Genomic DNA, 20,593 nt, shown 5'->3' with positions numbered 1-20,593 from the left:
ACCTGCACAGAAACCAGGAGCACTTCATGACTACACTATTCACAGACCGTATCTATATCTTTCACCCATGAAGCCATGCGTTCTACAGAGTAAGGACTTTAAAAAATAGCTGATAGAAGAAAAGGTGTATATGATTCATTGTTAACCCCTCACATAAGTCATTAAAATCATCTTATTCTACACTGTTATGACAGTATTTTGTTATTAATGTGTTCCAGCTCTTAAATGAAGACGTGTGAAATATTCAAACCCTCAGGTTTTTCATCTGCATCGTCCCATCAAATGGAAATATTACATTTGTCTTGTGCATCAGTTTATACACTTCTTCACATAATTCAGCCTGATATATTTTGTATCTGGAAGCTTTGGTCAGTGTCACATTAAAAAAATCAATACAAATCATTGACATTTTCTCCACGTTAATTCAGAGATAAATGACAGAAACACCAAATCACAGTGTGTGTGATTATAACATTCATTATAACTGCACAGCCATGACTGTAAATAATGTTTTCTTGATTCAACCCTGAACAGATCTGCAGTCAAACGTCACACAGAGATGTAGGATTTTTTTCAGCATTGTTTAGTAGATTTACCTCTGTTGTTTATTTTTGCTTTGGCATCCACAGTAAAAGTGTTTTCATTGACGCTGTGAGTAAGGTGCTTCATCAGGCCGATATTGCATTTGTGTGTTGTTAACTTTTACAGCTCGGCTAAGTGGGCTCCATAGATTTGTTTATTAAAAGTGCAAATCATGCAGTGGGTTGAATGGATATTTCATGCAAACAGAAAGTAAACACATTCCAAAAAATCCAACTGTGGGCACATGCACATACAGCATACACACTATTTGCACTATACTTCTTCTATTCATAATCCCAGATTCTTCTTCTGCTGTTTTTGGATCTTGAAAACCAAAAAAAGCACTTGGGTTCAAATGTCCCATTTAAACCAAATAGTCCCAAGAACTAAGTAGCAACAAAACTGAATTGAACTAAATCAGAGACTAAAAGTCACTTTTGTACAATCATGTCATTTCCAATATCTAAACTATGATAATTTCTTACAATAGGAAAGTAAGAGGTGTTTTGGGGGCACAGATCTTTTTGTAACGAGGCAGCAGCACAAAGTCATCATGATATTCTTTGTAATTTACTGTTGTGTGACTGTGATGTTTGGATGCTGGAAGACTTAGAAACTAAGACTGGAAACTGCAGAAAGGCAGCACTTTAATGTTGCTCCATAACTGTTAATTGTAAATAAGGTTATTTACATAACTGTTATTATAATTACATTTATATTTTCCACTATATTTACTAATAATCTTATCAAATAATTGCAAAAAAATCTTTAAAAAATCTTAAGTCCATATTTGTTTCTACTATATAATGTCATATTTTTTATGAATTAAAATTAAAAGTATTATCATAACTAGTATTACTTTGTTTTTAATTACAAATCCAATGAAAAGACCCAAACTAAGAAAAATGTAACCAGCTAACTCCTGTTACAATGAATAGAAACCATATATTTATTAGTAGCAATAGATTTGGGGGAAATATGGAAAATAAAGATGGAGTTGGTGGAGAATTCCTATGAGGAATACAGATGTGGTTTATGGGTGACATACTGACAACTGGACAATCAGTAGGTTATCAAACCAAGCCTTTTCTAAACATTCTTGATTTGATGACAAAATAAAAAAAAAAAAAACGCAATTACACTTTCATCAACTTTCTGTGTTCCAGCCCACATATACAATGACATTATATAGACACATGGGAAACGATGACACTCATCCAGCTGCTGCACACAAAGTATGATCGTCTCTCCTCTGTCTTTTACGCCTCCCCCTCCCTCTCACCAGCGGAGGGTGTTGTTTTCCTCTGACTCACACTGACTGAACTGCATTGGTCACTGTGTGTTAATGGAAAGCATCTGTCTCCCACTGCATATTCAACTTGATGTTGCACCCGCTGCTCCCCTGCTGGAGACCCCACAGTGATGATGATATGATGCTCCCAGAGTTGCACTAACAGTTTTAGGTTCTGTAATTTGATCAAACACATCTCACATAAACAGTCACAGTCTTTTGGTAAATGACAATTAGTTAGGTTTGGTTTTAATTAGGCTAAATTAGGCTTTAATTTGGTTTAAAAAAGTTGTTTCATACGAGCACATGTGTGTGTAAAGCTTTAAAAGAGCTATTTGTATGTTTTGCTATTGCTAGCCAGCGTTAGCATTAACTTACTTACCAGTCTAGAGGAAATGTTAGTTCAGCATAAAACTTCATTCATTTACTCACCAAGAGCTGTCTCCAGCAGTGGGAAGCAATACCAATGTTAAATCTCTATCACTTATTTTTTTCTTCTACTGAAGTTAGCATGCTAACCAGCTAGCCCCAGCCCAGCCCGTCAATTTCCGATAGTGACTCACTGCAGCCTCAAATGTGTCCTGAAGAAGTAACAAAACCAGAATTTCATTTGTACAAAAACAGTCAAACAACGTTATTTATCAAGAATGGGACTTTCTGCCAGAGTCCCACTTTGAGTTTGAGGCTGAAGACGAGGGATTGTTTACTTTGAAACCTTGGTTTTTACTGATTTCAACAAAGGATCACAGCAGTGTCATAGTTCTGTGCCCCCTGACATGCCGGTGAGAGGCAGAGGAAAAGGCAAATTTGAAACTGGTACTGCAAAACAATGGTATCAGCAGCAGCACTTTCTCCGGCAAAAAGACTGTAATTTGGTCACAAATCATCGAACAGCACTCGAGCTTCATCGACCATGTGAGGTGCAACACAGTGGGTCATTTTAAAGGTGAGGTCTGCTAGCAGCCAAGCTGAGTTATGGGGTTAATAAGGGGAAAAGCGCTGATGTGCCTCAACAACAAAGTGATGTCGACTTGCTCATTAATGCCAGAGCTTGATAAACACCCAGAAAAAAAAAGAAAAAGACAATGAATCAGGAATCCTATTTCTGTGGAAAAGTCAGCTCTGGAGACGAGCTTTTTGCTTTTCTAGTACCTTCCAGAGACAAATGTACTGTTGCAATGTCTTGTCTTTTTCCCACCGACATTCATTTAGAATTTTTAACATACATATAAATAGTGACGCATGTTAATTCATTGGAGAAAGCTGGGTTTTATCCTAATTTTTCACCCGGGCACTGTAGTTTAAAGCAAAGGTTAGTCAACCATGAGTAAATTGTACATTTGCACAATTTTATACAATTGGGGACTATTTTCAGATGTGGATTAATACACATTTGGTGTTTTGGGAAGTATTTCCAGCAGCCAGATGGTGTTTGGGTCAAAATAAACCACACTGTGTGTTCATGGTAATGACAGAACATGTCAATTGAGAAAAATTTAGTTCTGTGGCACAGAAGAATAAGATATATCAGACACAAACCAGTGGTTTTAGTCTTTTCATGGGATTTGTTGACAATAAGATAAAGATAGAGTTTTTCCAACTTAACGCTTTAAGCAGTGAAACTACAAGCTTTCTGTCAGATGCAGGAGATTCATCTGTATTCTGTTTAGCTCATTTTAGTCTGTGACACAATGTAGTGCATTGTGTATTTATTTGCACAATCATATGCAATCAAACAGCAACACTTCCACGGTTTAGGAGGATGCCACAGCAAATCAAACAGAGGCAGCAATCAGGGACCATCCAACATCAGCCCATCTGAAAAACAGCAGAACATTCACAGTGATGAAGCAGCTGCTACGACGAGCCAATCAGTCCAAAAGGCTGTACTGGAAACCGCAAGACAGCAGGACATTTTCCCATCATCCTCTATTGCTGGGGAGAGCATCCCACAGGAAGCAGCGGTACAGGCACGGCACATATGTCGACCTTTGTATATGACCACAGGGAGGTACATCAGGGATGGTTGTGAAGCTTATGGCCTTTTTTTTTTATGAGGAACGTATCACGCACCATATTGCCCTGAGACACTGACACTGATGTTACTGTCACACACGCTGTAGTAGTCATCAGATGGATGGGACAGCTGGTCACCGCTTGGAGTTTTTGACCGCTAGTAGTAGTATGTAGTACTATGATTTTGGTGCAATTCACATCTTGCCATTGGTTTCATGCAATTCCACTGCTTTGACAACATTAATGTCACCTAAAATATGTTGATGTCATCAGTCTCTCTTGTTTGTTCAGGACAAAATAACCTCTCTGGCTAACATGACCACAACGTAAACCCTGTTACCAAACATAGATTTTCTGGAAAGATGATGAACCTTTGGGTGACGTCACACACCTCTTTAGGTTAGCCAGAAAGATCCATTGCACTGTACACCCATAACCATTTTAGCCCATGGCAGTTAAACCTTAAAAAAGACGTACAACAGCCATATAAAATTTGCACATATGAGGGGCAGTTCAGAGCGGAGCGTGAAGGCCTGCGGTGAGAATGTGGCCTTTTTGACAGGGTGAAATCTATGAGTACATCTGGAGGACTTAATGAAACACTTTGCTGCTCACACACACACACACACACATACAGAGACATGTGTGACAGTAGAAGCTGCAGGAACTGAACCTGAGAGCTTCACCGCTCACTAAATGACCACCCTGAGGAGCTTCAGTGTCCTTTCTTTTCAAAGCAGCAGTAAGACACAGTGCTAGTGTTGATCCCGCCTGCCGCCAAATCAAGACAAATGGAAGTCACATCATGAAAATGGAGAAGCAGCAGTTTCGTTGTGGATTAAGGAGAAGAGCAGTTTCAGAAACCTTTCTTTAACCACGATACTACCACCTATTGAATCGTGTTAAACCAATCCGACAGGATTAATTAAGAAGGTGGATTAATCAAGAAAAAGGCTGTTAAAGAGAGCCTGAGGGTGGTGCTTCTCATTTGATAGCCGGTTAGCTGAACCAGTGCAAAATTACACCAGGTAGTGTGTAGACAACACATGACTCTACCTATTATACATTTAATTAGCTACCTGGCAGCAGCTTAACTGCAGAGTAGAAAGAGCCAAACCTGAGCCTCTCATGTATTTTTATTACATTAACATCACAGATCATCCATTTATCTGAGGGATAAGATCTTCATCAAGACAAAGAGTCTACAGCCGTGACAGCGGCTCTGTGAGGTAACATCTTCACAATAACAATGGTATCACATTATAAATATTAAATAAATATTAAAATTGTGACTTGATGATGACACTAGATGGAGAATCACAATGATCAAAGTTCTTTGAATTATTCCAGAGGGTGATATCTACCAAATATCATGACAATCCATCCAGTAATTATAGAGATATTTCAGTCCGGACCAAAGACAGATCTACATTGCCATCTCTAGAGCCACACCGTTTGCATGGCTAAAGCTCAGAAGGTTGTTTAACAACATTTACTCCTCCTCTAACCATATGGATAGCAAAATGTTGTGTCCACTGCACTACAAAGAGAGATTTTTAACCTGTTTGGGATTAATCCTAATCCGAAAAAACATGGTCGCCGAAATAACATTTCTTCTTGCTTGATTTGTAAAACAAAAGAATATAGCGTTGCAGTCCTGTGCAAGAAAATATAAAATAAAGGAAAGTTTAAAAAAATAAATATACCCATATAAAACCAATAACCAAACTACTGTATTAGGCATCTCAAAGAATGACAAATGCTCTGGTTTTCCAGTCACTATGCCTCATATTCCACATCAAGCACTAGGATTTGTAACTCTGTGGTTGCGTAAGAGGCGTGGACTGGAGCGTGTTCGTCTTTCAAAATAAGAAAGTGAATAAGAAGCTCTTCAGCTGCTTCTCTGTGGCTCAATTATTCCTATTTCCTTTGTTTTTTGTGCAGGCCAATCACACAAGATGGACTGTGATTACCAGATCTTCAAATACACTGCGCAATGTGAAGATTTGAATCTCTGCCACATGACAGGGACGCTGGCTCAATCAGTCTGCTGAATAGCTCTTATTAGTTTATAGATATGGTTGATTTAAAAGTGTTACTTGTTATTCGCAGACATGCAAAATGAAATAAATCTAATGGTGTAAACAGACCAGATAAACTGAGTCTAAAAAAAGAAAAAGAAAATGCATACATGAAACTAACCATTTTCTATATGTAGATTTAAATATTTCTTTATTCTTCTTAATGATATCTAGAGGCTAATTTCATACATTATGTCATATATACAGTAAGTGTACACAAAAAAGAAGTGGATCAACAGCAGCAGCCAGTATAGTAAACAAACACAATATGTACCCCTGCAGTATTTATCATGTGTAAGAGCTCCACAACACAATGAAAAACATTTTTGTTAATGTTGTGTTTGTGATGATATTTATTCTCCTTTTTGCTCAAATGTGGACTCAACCAACTTCTGAGAAAAATTTCTAGCTCTTTATTCACTAGATATTCCACCCTCTTCTTAAGCTAGTCTGTAATGTTGCCTGTCTGTTGGGTCGGGGTAGGTAGTGTACAGTGGATTTATCAGAGCTGCCTGCTGCTGTTGGAAAAAAAGCTGATGAGAGTGCTGAGACTGGACCACACAGTAAATATGTTGCAAAACCAAAAAAAAGGACCAAAAAAGGCTAAAATACAAAGCAGAGCTGCAGAGTTATTGGTAATTTTCTGTGGCTTCATCGCTGCGAGCGACTGCTTTCACATTTCACGTAATAACTTAATTAATTGCTAATGAAAAAAATATTGATTAGTGGAGCTGGATGCTCTCATACAGTTGGTCTGTGACTATTTATGACGGATGATAGTTATGGAGTTGGTGTGTCATCATAATGGACTTACAGGTGAGGTCATGTTTATTTTAACTTTTTTGATCAAAATAACTGTCAGTGTGCTGCAGAGGAAAATAAGTCTGTGAAAGTTACACATGCCCTAAAATATGACCTTTTATATGATCTTTTACAGAATCTCGGGTGCCACCACTCTTCTATTTGACGAACAGGTGATGCACCAAAACTTGCATTGTGTTCCACCAAACTACACCACAGTGCAGGGCAGTGAGCAGCCTGACATTAAGCCAAATTGTGTGACAATGAGCAGTCACCTTTACTCTTCCTGGAAAGGTCAGGTTTTGGTGTAAAATCAGGTGTCAGTGAAATGTCATTCCCTAGTTTAATGTGACAAACAAGTCTGGCTAAATGCAGCTCTATCTCCAGTCTACCTGATCGGAGCAGTTAATCCCTGAACAGAACAACATACAGTGTCCACATCAGCGCACAACCTGAAGACAGGTCTGTTACCTGATCAGTTAAATAAAACAACAGTCAGTCAGGCTTTGGATCAACTTTCTGACTTGCATATAGGAAAACCCGATTTGTGCAATAATGACTGAACAATGGCTGCTAAGAGTTGTGGTGCCTTAAAAATCAGCTGTTCTGAAAGAAGTTGGAGAGGCAAAAAATACAAGGCAATATGTCACACAAATAGAAAGACTAACCAGGTATTTAGAAGTGATCATAATTGCACATCATGTCACAGCCTCTCCTCAGAAGGGAGGACACTCTATGCACCCTGATTGGCAGGCACACAGAGAGGTCAAGAGACAAATGTTAATGGATGTATTGACGACCCACTGACCTGCTGATGATTAAGTTGGATTAACCATAAGAGCAATGGGGTGATTGCCCGAGGCCTGAGACCTCTAAAGGGCCTGGGAGATTGACAAGCAAAAATATCTGGTTAGATCTCGCTTTATGTTAACCTATAGTGCCTGCATTACACTAGTTTGTTTGTGTCATTCATATACAAGTTCCCAGCCCACATGAAGGTTATCGGTTGACAGTGAAATGTGCCAAAAACACATAAAAAGGACTTAAAACAACTTGTTAAATACAGCGTAACATTACACTGCAAAGAACTTTGTCTTCTCTCCTACTCTCTACAAATAAAATCCATTAAAAATATTTAAAAAATATTTCACATAATACACTAGGAAGTCAACAGAGATGAGCAACAAAATAAATGTAATATAGGGTTGGATACATTAGCAGACCAGCTTTTCCTTGTACATAAGGAATAATTTGCAGTGAGCGTTACAAATATTATACTGTAACCTGTTCCCATCCCAGCTACTACCTCTCTTACAACTTTTATTGTAGTTCATCAGCTGCGTTTCATCAGAGTTATCATCCCTTCAAGCTCCAGTCATATTACTAATGATAAAACCTGACGTCAACACAGCCTTGTTAAAAAAAAACAAAAACACACAGCCCAGTATTCCCAGTCAAATGGTTTTCCCAGAAAACTGTGTGTGTGTGTCTGTCTGTGTGTGTGTGTGTAGGGAGAAAAGAGAGTAGATGGGGGTGGAGGGTGCGTTGGATTTGCGCACGCGGGTGTGGTGATTGGTCACCTCTACGTATGAGAGGATGCTTGTCAGCCTGCAGTTGTGTGCTTTTAAACTGCGGCGGGCAGAGGGTACAGCGGTCAGACCACACAGCTGCCGGGGACCGAGTTCAACGAGCCGAGCCGAGCCGAGCCGAGCCGAGCCGAGCCGAACCGAACCGAACCGCATCGAAGTGAGAAGTCCGGTGAGAACCACAAGGCAGAGCCTCTCCAAAAAGCGCGCAACTAACACAGAGGAAGAGGAGCGAGGACACTCAGAGACATGATTCTGTCAACTGTGCCACAGCCTTTTCTTTTATGTTTACTCTGGTTTGTTGGATGTTGGAGCACAACAGGTGGGTGATCTCTACTGAAATGGATTAATACACAAGTGAACCTGTAAACTGTGTGGTCAAAAATTAGTCTTCTAATTGGACCTTTATTGTGGATTTTCCCTCTTTGTTTTTGGCTTGGATTTTGTTTGTTTTTTAAAACACATCTAGTAGGTTAATCCTGGGGTGCACAAAGGATGCAAAGTTACAGCTCATTATAGAACAATAGAACAATATTATAACTCTAGTATATCATATATAGTGATGGAAGGAGATAAAATATAAAGTATGATAAAGTTTATTTAAAGTGATAAATGCCATAAAGTACTTTTTTCAACCTTACGCAAAAAACAAGTGTTTTATAACGTGTTACTAATGTCTTCATTGATTCTTATTAAGTAAATTTGCTTCATACTCAAGCAGTTAATCAGAATTATTAGGTGGAATTGGTTGGTGAATATTTTCTTCAAGGACACAAAAACTTGCCTTGTTGTTTTAGTTTGCTCTTTCATTCATCAGACATCAGAGCTGGAAATTAATTAATCGATAGCTGATAAATAGCTTAATTAATTAATTAATTGATTAATTAATCTATAAAGGTGCATTGTTTTTTTTAGACGATCATTTATTTTGCATATAAAATCTGGACCTACAAAATAAGCAGTAACTTTATCTTTCAAATGCAGTAAAATGGAATGAATGGAATAAAGTGGAACTGAAGTATGAAGTGATATAAAACTGAAATTCTCAAATAATACGCAAGCATTTCAAAATTATACTTAAGTACAGTACTTGGGTAAATATATTTAGTTACTTTAATCACCAAGTGACTTAATACGAAGCTGAAAATGGACCTGCTGTAGTTGAAAGTTTGTGCTCTGCTACTCCACTAACCACACCCACACAGCAACAGTGACTTCAGGATGTACTGAACACATCCTGAGCAAAACATCAGCTTCACTTTCGACCACTGGAGTTCAGTGAAAAAAAAAAAAGACTTTCAGCTGGTGTTAAGTTACCATTCAAGTGTTGAGACTGAGGGATACTCCTCTACAGTGAACAACATTATCTCAAGATACTGCGGGTTATAATTAGATTTAAAAAATTTTTTTTTTAATTTTTTTAGAAAGCCTCTAGATTGATTTTCATTAAAATGTAGTTTCTTATCTCTGATTGTGGAGCAGAGGCAGGTATTGGTCTGTTTGTAGCTATAGCTATAGTATTTCCTGTCAGCCCTTATAAGAATAATGTACAAAGATTTTTATAGAACATATTGCTAAAATTAAGTACAATAAAATCACAACACAAACACCTTTAGAGTCCTATGGACTATATACTATTATAGTATTGTTGTATAACGTATTCATTATTGTAATGGCAATAACGTGTTTGTACCATATAAACACTTCCATTGGTATAAATGACTGAAACATGTGCTCTGTACCCAGATGCCAGCCCCTATGATCGGTGGGAAGATGGCTTGGCGTTAAGACAGGTACTGACTTATCTTTTCCACATTTTAACTTGTTCCTATTTCATTATGACTTCCTGACAACTGCATGCGTGTTTTTTTTTTCTTCTAAGTCTCTCTCCTTTGGTCCCATTTCCACAAGTGATGTTTGATTCTTATGATAAATTATTTCCAGGTTGTGAGTAAAGAAATGAACATTATTAAAGGGTTTGCACAGAAAAACAGAAGGGCAGTCAGAGGAGGCGTGGTGGTTGAAGAGTCCTCACACTGATCATGAATCAACAGCTCTATCACATTTTTCTAACTCAGTGGTTAACCAACATCTTGTGTCTGCGCAATCTCATGTGATCACCACCACCTATGGTCTGTAAGAACAACAGAACAACACAAAACAGAGATAAAGTATTATTGGACCAAAGAATGAGTCCATAGAGCCACTGTTCTGCAGATGTTGAGTCCAAATGTAGGAAATATAACATCTCTCTTGTTTCTCCTGGATGCTGTAGAGGTCAGTGTTGAAACTCAGATATAGCACCAGTGTTGCTTTCCACTGTTCATTCGTAATGAATTGTGTTGTTTTGTCTGCAGGTGCGCGGCATCCAAAGTGATGATTTGAGTGACGTTCTGTGGAGAGACCAGAATGAGGTGGGTGACTTTAAACTTTAAAGATACACAACAGTATTTTCTGTCAGATTTACCACGTCAGTAAATTAACTGTAAACACAACACTGATGGTCTGGTTTGTTTATCGGCTCTTTACCAGGTCTGTTTATACAAAACTAATTTCACGTTTTTAGAAAAGGGGTTTTGTTAAAGTAGAAACACATTTTCTGAAACTGCTGATCACAACCTGAAAGCAAGATTTGGACACGCCTCCATCACAGACATAGGTGGTGCTATTATGTGGCAAGGGGCTAAATGATCATAAAATTATTATATTGCAGCTTTTTATAAATTAAGTGGTTTGTGATTTCTGTGCAATTATACTATGTGATTTTGTGACTCTCCACAGGAACAAGTCCAGAATGTTTTCAAAAGAGTAAGTTTTCCTCCTTATTTTTTTTCAGATTTCTAATATTTGCTCAGCAGCAGCTCACTGACTGAAAATGTCTCCTCTTTGTTTTCAGTTTCTGTTTCATTACTCCAAAGCACGTAACTCTGTTGGAGCTGTACAGCATGAGGTGAGCAGAGGAACAAATCGTCTTGTACGGTCATAGTGTCTTAAAATGTTGGATCAGTTGCCCATAGTGGTTGATTTGACTCCTGCTGGTTCACTCTGAGAGCTCACAGTGAACGAGACCAGGTGGCCGTTACTCCTTAAAGACATTCAAAAGGTGAATGACATCATTTTAGAAAAATATAATCTTTTGACCTCTGTCTGCGTAAGTAAATGACATCCGCTGCTCCACTGACAGTGAGGAGGTTCCTGACTTTTCTGGTGCTTGAAGCTGAATCAAAAATAAATTATTACTTTACATTTTGGTTTTGCTGCAAGGTGTGAACCTGAATTAAAATCTCTTTTCTAGGGCTGCAGGGATGAACTAAAATGACACTCTTTTGACACTTTACTTTGAGAAATACATTCTTTCCCCTACAAAAGCCTTTGTCTATAACCGACCAAATAAGAATTATATAACTAAAAACTGGCAAAATAATGATTTAAATTAGAAACCATCAGATAACAGAAGTGACATTCAATAGAAGTTCACTACCAAAAAAGTTTTGATCTTTTTTATGCAGCTAAAATGACGTGATTGTAAGAAGTCAGTCCATTCACTGGACTGATTCCTTGGACTTCCTACAGTAGTATTATGATCTACCTCACTGCAAATAAAGCCATTGTAATATTTTGTACTTTCACTAATTATAACAGCACCTACAAAGATTGAGACCCATGTCAATTTTGATCAGTGTCTTTGTTGATCCGAACACGGCCTTAAAAATTTATACAAGTCTGCTTTGAGTTCACTCAGACATCCGCCATGTCAAACAGCAGGTCATCATCATTAAGAAAACTCTTCTCTTTCCTCCTCCAGTCTCACTCCGTTCACCCTCTGATGCGACTGTCGCCTAAGCTTTCCCAGAGGAGAAAGAAGGTGCTACTTCTGGTGAGAAAACTAAAGTTACATTCATGGTTTAAGTCTGTAACTGTCAGCTGTATGTTTCTAGAAGATCAATAGATGCTGTTTTTTATAGAAGATTAAAGCTATGACCCCTCCCCCCACAGGAACATGAGAAAATGCTGTAGGAAGAGAATGCACACAAGAAACAGTCATGTCAAAACCATAAACATTGAAAAAGTATCACAGACACATGAAAAACTATTTTTAGGCAACATTTCTGGGCAGGAATTTGAAATATTCAAGTTGCAGGAGTGTGTTAATTCAGTTAAGACACAGAGGAAGCTTCTTGTTTTGGCGTGTTTGAGAACAGTGACTCCAAACCTCTGCCGCTGGAGACGCTTTAAAATGAAGCAGCATCTAAGGCAAAACGATCCAGTATTTAAAAGTAGTTCAGTATTTTGGGAAATACACTAATTCCCTTCTTGTCAGGAATTATGTAGATGAAAAGATCAATACTAAGATAAGCTAACCATCTTCTGGCTGTAGCTTAATATTTAACAGATATGAGAGGGATGAAATCCTTCTAACTCTGCCAGGATGCCTGAATTATTTTATTGGCAAAAAAAGAAAAAAAATTACGGAAGAGTCTGAGAAAAAGAATCTAAATTTGAGTAGTAGAACATAATTTTTCATGTTTCCCATTCAATTAATCATTGTGTAACGCACTTGAGAGGGAACAATGCCTATTAAGAATGAACCTTTTCAGGAAGCTTCCTACTCAGGTAACAAAGAAGTAGTGACAGTGATCAAGAAGGCGCCAGTATAAATCACGTTAAACGACATCACTGTTCAGGTACGATTAACTGCTGACACTGACTTCTCTCTGTCTCTCTCTCCATCTTGCTAATGAAACAGAAGATTTGAAACTGCCCGAGGGGATGTTGTAAAAGAAAACCTGAAAAACGAAAAGGAAATGAGAACAGAAGAAGAGCAGCAAGCGGCTTCTCCTCTGGACATCCCGTCCAAAATCAGCTGAAAGAGCGACGCAGAGAATCTCCAGCAGACTTTTTGTTCACAGAAAATAAATTATTGTATAGATGGAAAAATATATATAGCACTGCACTGTCATGGCTGCCACGTGTCTTCCTGCTTCCAAATGTCAATTGGTGTAAGTTTGTGGTGAAATGTTCCTAAGTGCAAATTTGGCGTGATGCACTGTTACACACGAAAGGGGGGTGTCACAAAATACAAACAAAACACTCAAAATAAGCTCTTAAGCAAGTTCTTTATGGTCGACAGTGACACAGATTATTAAAAAAAAAAAAAAAAAAAAAAAAAAAAAAAAAAGAGAGGCTCGTAGAAAAGAAACCATTATTGTGGCAAAGAGGTGAACTCACATTTAATTTAACAGGTTTAAATACAGTACATGTACTTTTTGTGACAAACTGATCAAACATAATAAAAAAGTTAAAATTTGTCTTTGATGCTTTTGTAAAGATTCAGGTGAAGTTGGACGTTTTTTCAAATTACAAAAGGGTGACTGTTGCGCTGTGAGACGTACAGTGAGGTTCAACAACAAGATCATGGGTTCGATTCTCTCCTGCCAAGTGTCCTGTCAAAGTTCCCCTGAGCAGGACTGAGCCCTGTGTAAGAGCGCCACCTACATGGTTAAAATATGAATTGTACTTGCTTATAAAAGGAGATACCGTCTCTGCACGAAGCATCGTCAAACGTTTCAGGGTCCTTTGAGTGTTTCCCACACAGCAGCCACATGGTCTTCCTGGTTTAGAGTGACAGGCATTGTTTTCCTAATAGTCCTCGTCCTCAGAGTCACTGTCCTTTCGTGTAGGGAGCGAACATCTGATTGATGACATTAGCTTGTCTTCAATTTGCTTCTTGGGGTTTTCCTCTAGCTCTGTCTTCACTGCCCCGGTCTCTGATAACCTCCACTCCAGCTCTGGGAGAGACACAAGGCAAGTTACAAACCCTTCACTTCACGTAAAAGTTGCGTTAAAAAAAACAAAAAAACAGACACAATGAAACAACAGCTTGTCTGTGATGCAGTTTTTAAGTGAGCAACTTTTCCTCCTACCTTCAACTTTGAGGTTCATGCCTCCAAAGACCAGGGGTCCGATGAACTGCGCCTTCATCTCCCCCTCAAAGTAGACAAAGATGGTGGGCAGGTTACGGTCGGGGTAGTTGGGGATGCAGGTGGTGGAGATGGACTTGAGGAACTTGGTCTGGGGGAACTTCCTGGCCAAGATGCTCAGGTGCTGGTTGATGAGGGTGCACAGAGGTATGCTGGGAAACAACATGAACGGAGAAGACAGAGTTGAAAGAGCTGTTAGTGCTGCACTGTCACTTTGCATTTAGGGGGTCAGAAGAAAATAGTGAAACGTTCCCAACACAAGTTCCAGATGATGCAGGGTGAAAAAAAAAACCATTTTTTTTATGAAGATAAAAGCAGAGAATGTTTTAGATCTTTTATTGACAATTTACTGAACTGAAGTGTTGCTGATTTTCTGTTATTCATCTAATCCATTAATTAACTTTTAGCACCAAAAAAACACAACAGACAGTATTTAGGTTTGGGGTTTAAGTCCTGCTCAACATGTACACTCTCATATTCAACCAGAAGGTATTTTGGATTAAAGTTTTCCCAAAACTATGAGTTTAGCAGAGGACAAGCAAATATTCTCAACCCAGACAAGGGTCTGGGGTCTAAAGGGTCAATTCACCCAGCTCTTCCAGCAGCATACAATTCACTCAACTCATAATATCAACTCAGTTTTTTTTCTGCACTACATCTACAAGCCTTCAAGAGTTTTTGTCACGTTCAAGTGCTTGATGTGGTTGGATGACCTACCCCTGTTTGTAGAGGTGCAGCACCACCCAGATGCCTTCCCCAGCCTGGTTGACCTCCTTGACGTAGTCTTGCCCTGAGATTTCCCCCAGCTCCTTGAACACATTTTTCATCTGAGTTGCCTTCCACTCTGCAAGACGCTTTTGTCTGCAAAGAGACGCAACTCACGTCAGTATACAGACAGACTGAACTGAGAGTCTCAGTCAGAGATTCAAAAATTCATATGAAAATGGTGAGTAGATTTTTAACTACAATATTTGGGATGAAATGGACATGAAATTTTACAAACACACTTTATGATGAATTGACAAATATAGCAGAACCCAGTGTCCATGAGGTGCTCAATACACCAATCCCCTGCCTGCATAACCTCCACTCACCTGTACATCTCGATGGCAGCTTCATCTTCCTCACCAAACTCATCTTCATTCTCCTCCAGTTCTTCCAGTGTCATGCTCTCATATGTTTTAACTGTTCAGAGAAACAACAACAGTCGCAGCAGCTGATTTGACATGTTCTGAAAATAACTGTGTAAACAGTGATCAGTTGAATAGGGTCAAATTAGCCGACACTGAACTTTTTTTAAAAATATTACATTTGATAGATTTTTTTCATGGTTTTCATTTGTACATCTGCAAATAAAACCAAACAGGGTAAACTGTAACTTTGAACCACATTTTGTGTGGTTGAAACATGCATTTCCCACATTAAGCCACAAAGAAATACTGATGTGTACACCAGCTTACCGACAGACTGCTGCTGGAGAGCCAGCTCCTCCTCCTCCTCATCCTCTTTAGGTGTCTCTTTGGGAGGAAGAATGCCTTTCTTCCTCAGGATATCATTCCACTCTGTGTCTTCGTTTGGGTCCTGGGGAGAAAACAAAGCACATACACAGGTCCCTTTTACAAAGTACAGAAAGTGAGCGTATAAAGGCAATATACTTGTGTTACCACTATCTGAGTGGATTTTATTGTGGATCTCATAATAACAGCTTGATTGTTCAGACACTTAAATGTGAGGATTTCCATTTGACACTGCAACGCTGAAGTTAGTTTCTGAGTCATAGCTTCCGATTTAGTAGTTAAGGGGATACTTAAGGAACACTTAAGGTACAATATTACCTTAACTTAACCAACTTTTCCTTTAACTTGAGAATTGGAAGTTTACGTCAGCATTTTGGATTACTGTTGCAATTTGAACATTTTGTGAACTGACTACAGGTTAAGTCGAAATACATCACAGCCCGACGACATTTCTACTACCGCTGTGTCACTTAAGAGTATTTAAGTTTTCGAGGCCGTTATCAGCTAAATTTCTGTCTACCACGTAATCGATTGATCACAAACCAGTTCAGCCTTAGTACCAGCTAATTTGATGTTCATGTTCTTTGTGTATGTGTGTGTGTCTTGTACAGGTTTGGAGTATTGAGCAATCTGCTAGCTAACGGTGAAGCTAACTCTGAACTGTTGATACGCCCAGCTTCACTGCTAGCTAAGTTCCACAGCTCTGCTCTAAAATGATCTCGATACACTTCGTCGACAACAGCCTCTGTTAAATTGTCTCATTAAGCAACATCAATCCACAGCGTTTAAAAGTCTCATGAAGCTTTTACCAACCTGCATTTTAAAAGATAAGTCTCCTCAGAAACCACACCGCTGCTCTCCTCAGATACGGAAACAGAAGGACCGCACACGCACCGATTCCGGCAGGAAACAGAAACGAACAATTTTTTCAAATAAGCACACAGTCCGTCCAAGGTTAAAGTAAAAACACTTTAGCAGAGTATATTTGAAGTCAGGTAAGTTTGTCTCTCTTCTTTGACGCTACGATGGGTAATTTCAGTTTTAAAAGACGTGGAACAGATGCTTAATGGGTGGGACAATAATAAAAGTGACACCAACATCCTCTTGAGGCTCAATATGACCAAATAAGGAGCGAGAGCGCAGCATTCCATTTGTGGCTCACTCAAACCAAACAGGTGCTTACACACACACACACACACACATACACACACACACACACACACACACACACACACACACACACACACACACGCACACACATTTTGTAAGGCATTCCCGTTAACTCCATATTTTTTTTTATATTTATAGATTACACACGGATTGTCAATCTATTTGCAGAAATAACATTGAACCTTTGTAGAAATCCCATTCATAGTTTTTGAACAGTGACAGTTCAAATTTCATGAACGTTTCTGGACCTTTCTGGATTTTTACATTTGTGTGTATGTGGCGGAAAGTTCACAACACAGAGCGGGTGACGTCACATGGAGAGAGGCTGTTCAACTGCTTAGAGAGATTTCTGTTTTACTCATCCTCACAGCCACAAAGTTTCAATAGCACTAAATAGGCTACTGCATATCACAGTGGATCTTTGTGCCATGTATGCCCTGGTAAAACAAGCTGCTGCCACTGACAAGGAAGTGACATCCTCACTGATGACCTGCCTTGATGAGAGGACTGAGAGATTTCATTTTCATTTTGACCCCAAAAGAGGATAGTGACGTAAACGTAAATGCAGTGGACTATGGGCGTTGTTTTCTTATTGTTTTTGAATATGGTCACTGTAGAGCAGGTTAAGTCTTGGAAAATTAATAGTCCATAGCTTTCAGTTTCCATCCATTGAACGCCCACATTAGTATCTGAAAATGAAAATACAAATTGGATTACTGCATTTTCTTTTTATTTGTCTTTTTTTCGCTAAAGATTCTCTCTGATGTCTAGCTTTAGGAAAGATAATACATACTTAACTGTTCTTGGGCACAGGAATAACATATGTGACATTTAAGCCTTTCATTTAGTCAAAATTACTTTCAAATGGACTGTATGTTTATGAACGTTGTGGTTATTATTTATTATTAACTTCCTGCACAGCTGCCGCTGGACTTATACTTGTAGTTTACCTTCACTTACTGCTGCAGTTTATGGAGTTTTGCTGCTGCTTATGGACGTGATGTTTGCTGGTTGACTCTGTGTCCATGAAGATGTAAGCACTCATGTTGTGTAAAAGTGTCTTTTAGTAAAAGAGCGTGTTATGAAACCTGATTCCATCCTGCATCTAAGGGAAGGGCTGGCATGGGGAAAAGAGCAGGAAATTAACAAACGCCATTCAGGCCAACCGCCGAACAGTACTGTGCCGCGTCAGACGCGTGTGGTGTGCTTCAGGTCTGGTTGTGGGTTGTTGGACTCCAGCAACCAGTCGGACCGCACTTCTTGCATACTGCTTTCATATCCTGTTTGCACGGAGAAATCAACTGCACGGAACCGGAGGTAAGTCAGACAGTGTCCAACGGGAGCTATCTTTCTGGCTGGGCGCATGGCCCCCAGAATGCCCCCAGTGGGCTAGCCGCCTCCCCAACCATTAGCATAAGCATTAGCTAGCACCTAGCTTGCTGGCATAGTTTATTGACGAATGAATTAAACAATTGCAACATAAGACTGCAAATCAAAATCTAAAAAAAAGTGACTACTAAGTGACTTTAGAATACTTTGTAAATCCATTGATTGATCTGTGAAACTAAAATCTCTTAGTATTCTTTCCTACCAGATGCTCCAGATGGAGTTTTTGTACCAAAAGGTGTAATATATATTATATACACTTGTATTCATGCATAACTGGTTTTGGCAGAAACATTCTAAAATGTCATTTAATTAACATTTACAGTGGTTTTGTATGTTTTATGTTTTGTGTATGTATGTTTGCATGATGACTTTTCATTTATTCTTTCTAAATAAACATCTTTTCCAAAATAGAGTCTAACGTCTCAACATTAACAGTGTTATCCATGTTAATGTTTATCTTCATTTATTTATGTCATCTCTGACTGGATATTTATTATAATGCTGTATATGGAGAAGTTATAGCCTACATGTAGAAAATACCAATCATGCTGTAAACAGCAAATGGACTGAATGATTACAATAAATTAAATGGTAAAGAAATGACACCAGTTATCTCTTTACAGGTTGGATGGCTATGAAATGTGGTATATTTACAATGAATCTTCATCATCACAGTGTATAAAATCCAGCACCCTGCTTTCATTCCCTTAGTCTGCAACATGAATGTTTACTGTCGCCATGGCAACGAGTGCCGATGTTGTAGTCAATGTTAACTTAGCCTACATATTAACAATGAACTATAAAATTGTAAGACGTCACTTCTTAAAACAAATATCACCACCAACAGCCATACTATCAACGACCTTAACCAGGTCCTGACACTTCATATCTTACAAATTATTTTGGGAAGAAAAACTGCTCGTAGAAGACCGCGAGCTCTTACTTTGAAAAGTGAAAATGGCGTCGTCAGCAGGCGATCACATGTTTTCCGAAAGTGGCCGAGTGATACGAGCCGATTTTCGTTTAGACTGGCTGAAAGTTTGTCTCAAAACTGTTTCCACACGCGTAGAATCGAGACACGCAAATGCTTTTTCGCTTCATAAATAGAAAATTGATTTATAAATGTCTGTTTTAAAGTTGTAAATGTTAGGAAGATATCCACAATGTTTTTCATTTATTTCTAAAATAGTTGAATATATTCACAGATAAGTTTTATTCGTGGAATTTGTTTTACCCTATATTAGCTAGACATTTTTGTGTGTTTTGTTTTGTGTGTTTTTTATTTGACACGGATTGTCAATTTGTTCACACAAATATTTTTTTCAAATCTACCTCCATACATTTAAATCACTTTGGATATTATACTGCATCAACCAACGGCCTTAAATGTAAAATTTAAGTAATTATTAATAGTTATTATATGTTGTCATTCAGGTATCATCATCAATGGAATCAAAAACAGCGGGAAAAGACAGGATATTTAGAGCCTTCAGGCTCGATCTTTGTCTTATTAATGAATGGACTGAATAACAAATGCCTTTGTGTGATAATAATCGTACTGAACACCTGAACGCTCTGTCAGGTCAACAGCCAATCACAGGACCGCTAGTGGCTCTCTGCCGGAACTGGCGGAAGGGAAAGTTGGTGAAATACGGAAGACAAGAAAATAGGATGAAGAGCTCTCACTCTGTTACGGTTTTTCAGGAACCAGAAATGTCATAAATGCCTTCTATATTTTATGATCAATCAATCAGTGAATCAATCAATCAACTACTAATAATATATTTATACTTATTTTGCTTTTACAGCTTGTGTAGCCTAAAGCTTTTTGTGTTTTGACATATGGCTGACTGATGCATTTATCTTCATATCAACTAAATAAAGTTTTTTTTTGATAGTAATACAGACAAAAATGACAAATCTGCTATATTATCGCAGGGTCTCCAGCTCAAATCTGCAGACATGCCTTTTTTATGACACCACAAATTTTTAATCTATCTAATCTGAACTATAAGGGCTTTAAATTCATGAATAAATTTGCTGTGGGTGTAGGCATTTCAATAATTTTAATGTGTGCGCTTCTAAGAAGTTCTTCCAGTTATTAAATTATCTTGATAAATTAATCTTTTTTTTAGTTTGATTCGGTTTGTGATCCTTCTCTTAAAAGTTGTGAGAATAT

At 38.4% G+C, this 20,593-nt stretch overlaps 2 protein-coding genes across 2 annotated transcripts; one reads left to right on the top strand and one right to left on the bottom strand.

The window, feature by feature from the left end:
- Positions 1 to 8,268: 8,268 nt before the first annotated feature.
- On the top strand, positions 8,269 to 13,144 carry nms (neuromedin S). The gene is made up of 7 exons (XM_022740915.1): positions 8,269 to 8,679; positions 10,104 to 10,150; positions 10,715 to 10,771; positions 11,139 to 11,165; positions 11,254 to 11,307; positions 12,163 to 12,234; positions 13,108 to 13,144. Exons 1-7 carry the CDS (start codon positions 8,607 to 8,609, stop codon positions 13,111 to 13,113), a joined length of 336 nt encoding a protein of 111 aa, XP_022596636.1. The 5' UTR covers positions 8,269 to 8,606; the 3' UTR covers positions 13,114 to 13,144.
- A 416-nt stretch (positions 13,145 to 13,560) lies between these two features.
- On the bottom strand, positions 13,561 to 16,756 carry pdcl3 (phosducin like 3). Its single transcript, XM_022740803.1, has 6 exons — positions 16,669 to 16,756; positions 15,799 to 15,919; positions 15,433 to 15,523; positions 15,056 to 15,199; positions 14,282 to 14,490; positions 13,561 to 14,146 (listed from the first exon to the last, which is right to left on the bottom strand). Exons 1-6 carry the CDS (start codon positions 16,672 to 16,674, stop codon positions 13,998 to 14,000), a joined length of 720 nt encoding a protein of 239 aa, XP_022596524.1. The 5' UTR covers positions 16,675 to 16,756; the 3' UTR covers positions 13,561 to 13,997.
- Positions 16,757 to 20,593: the final 3,837 nt, after the last annotated feature.

The sequence above is a fragment of the Seriola dumerili genome, unplaced genomic scaffold (assembly GCF_002260705.1).
Source record: "Seriola dumerili isolate Sdu_G_001 unplaced genomic scaffold, Sdu_1.0 BDQW01000052.1, whole genome shotgun sequence".
NCBI classification, from domain to species: domain Eukaryota; kingdom Metazoa; phylum Chordata; class Actinopteri; order Carangiformes; family Carangidae; genus Seriola; species Seriola dumerili.
The sequence above is the reverse complement of the archived record's forward strand: the minus strand, read 5'-3'. Positions and strand labels throughout refer to the sequence as shown.

What these genes read in the sequence shown, in the direction of transcription:
- nms (XM_022740915.1), top strand. Translation starts at nt 8,607, where the DNA reads ATGATTCTGTCAACTGTGCCACAGCCTTTTCTTTTATGTTTACTCTGG. An exon ending in TGGATGTTGGAGCACAACAG is followed by an intron (nt 8,680 to 10,103) that starts GTGGGTGATCTC and finishes CTCTGTACCCAG; the next exon opens with ATGCCAGCCCCTATGATCGG. An exon ending in TCCAGAATGTTTTCAAAAGA is followed by an intron (nt 11,166 to 11,253) that starts GTAAGTTTTCCT and finishes CTTTGTTTTCAG; the next exon opens with TTTCTGTTTCATTACTCCAA.
- pdcl3 (XM_022740803.1), bottom strand. An exon ending in GCTGCCATCGAGATGTACAG is followed by an intron (nt 15,200 to 15,432) that starts GTGAGTGGAGGT and finishes GTCTCTTTGCAG; the next exon opens with ACAAAAGCGTCTTGCAGAGT. An exon ending in CATGAACCTCAAAGTTGAAG is followed by an intron (nt 14,147 to 14,281) that starts GTAGGAGGAAAA and finishes TGTCTCTCCCAG; the next exon opens with AGCTGGAGTGGAGGTTATCA.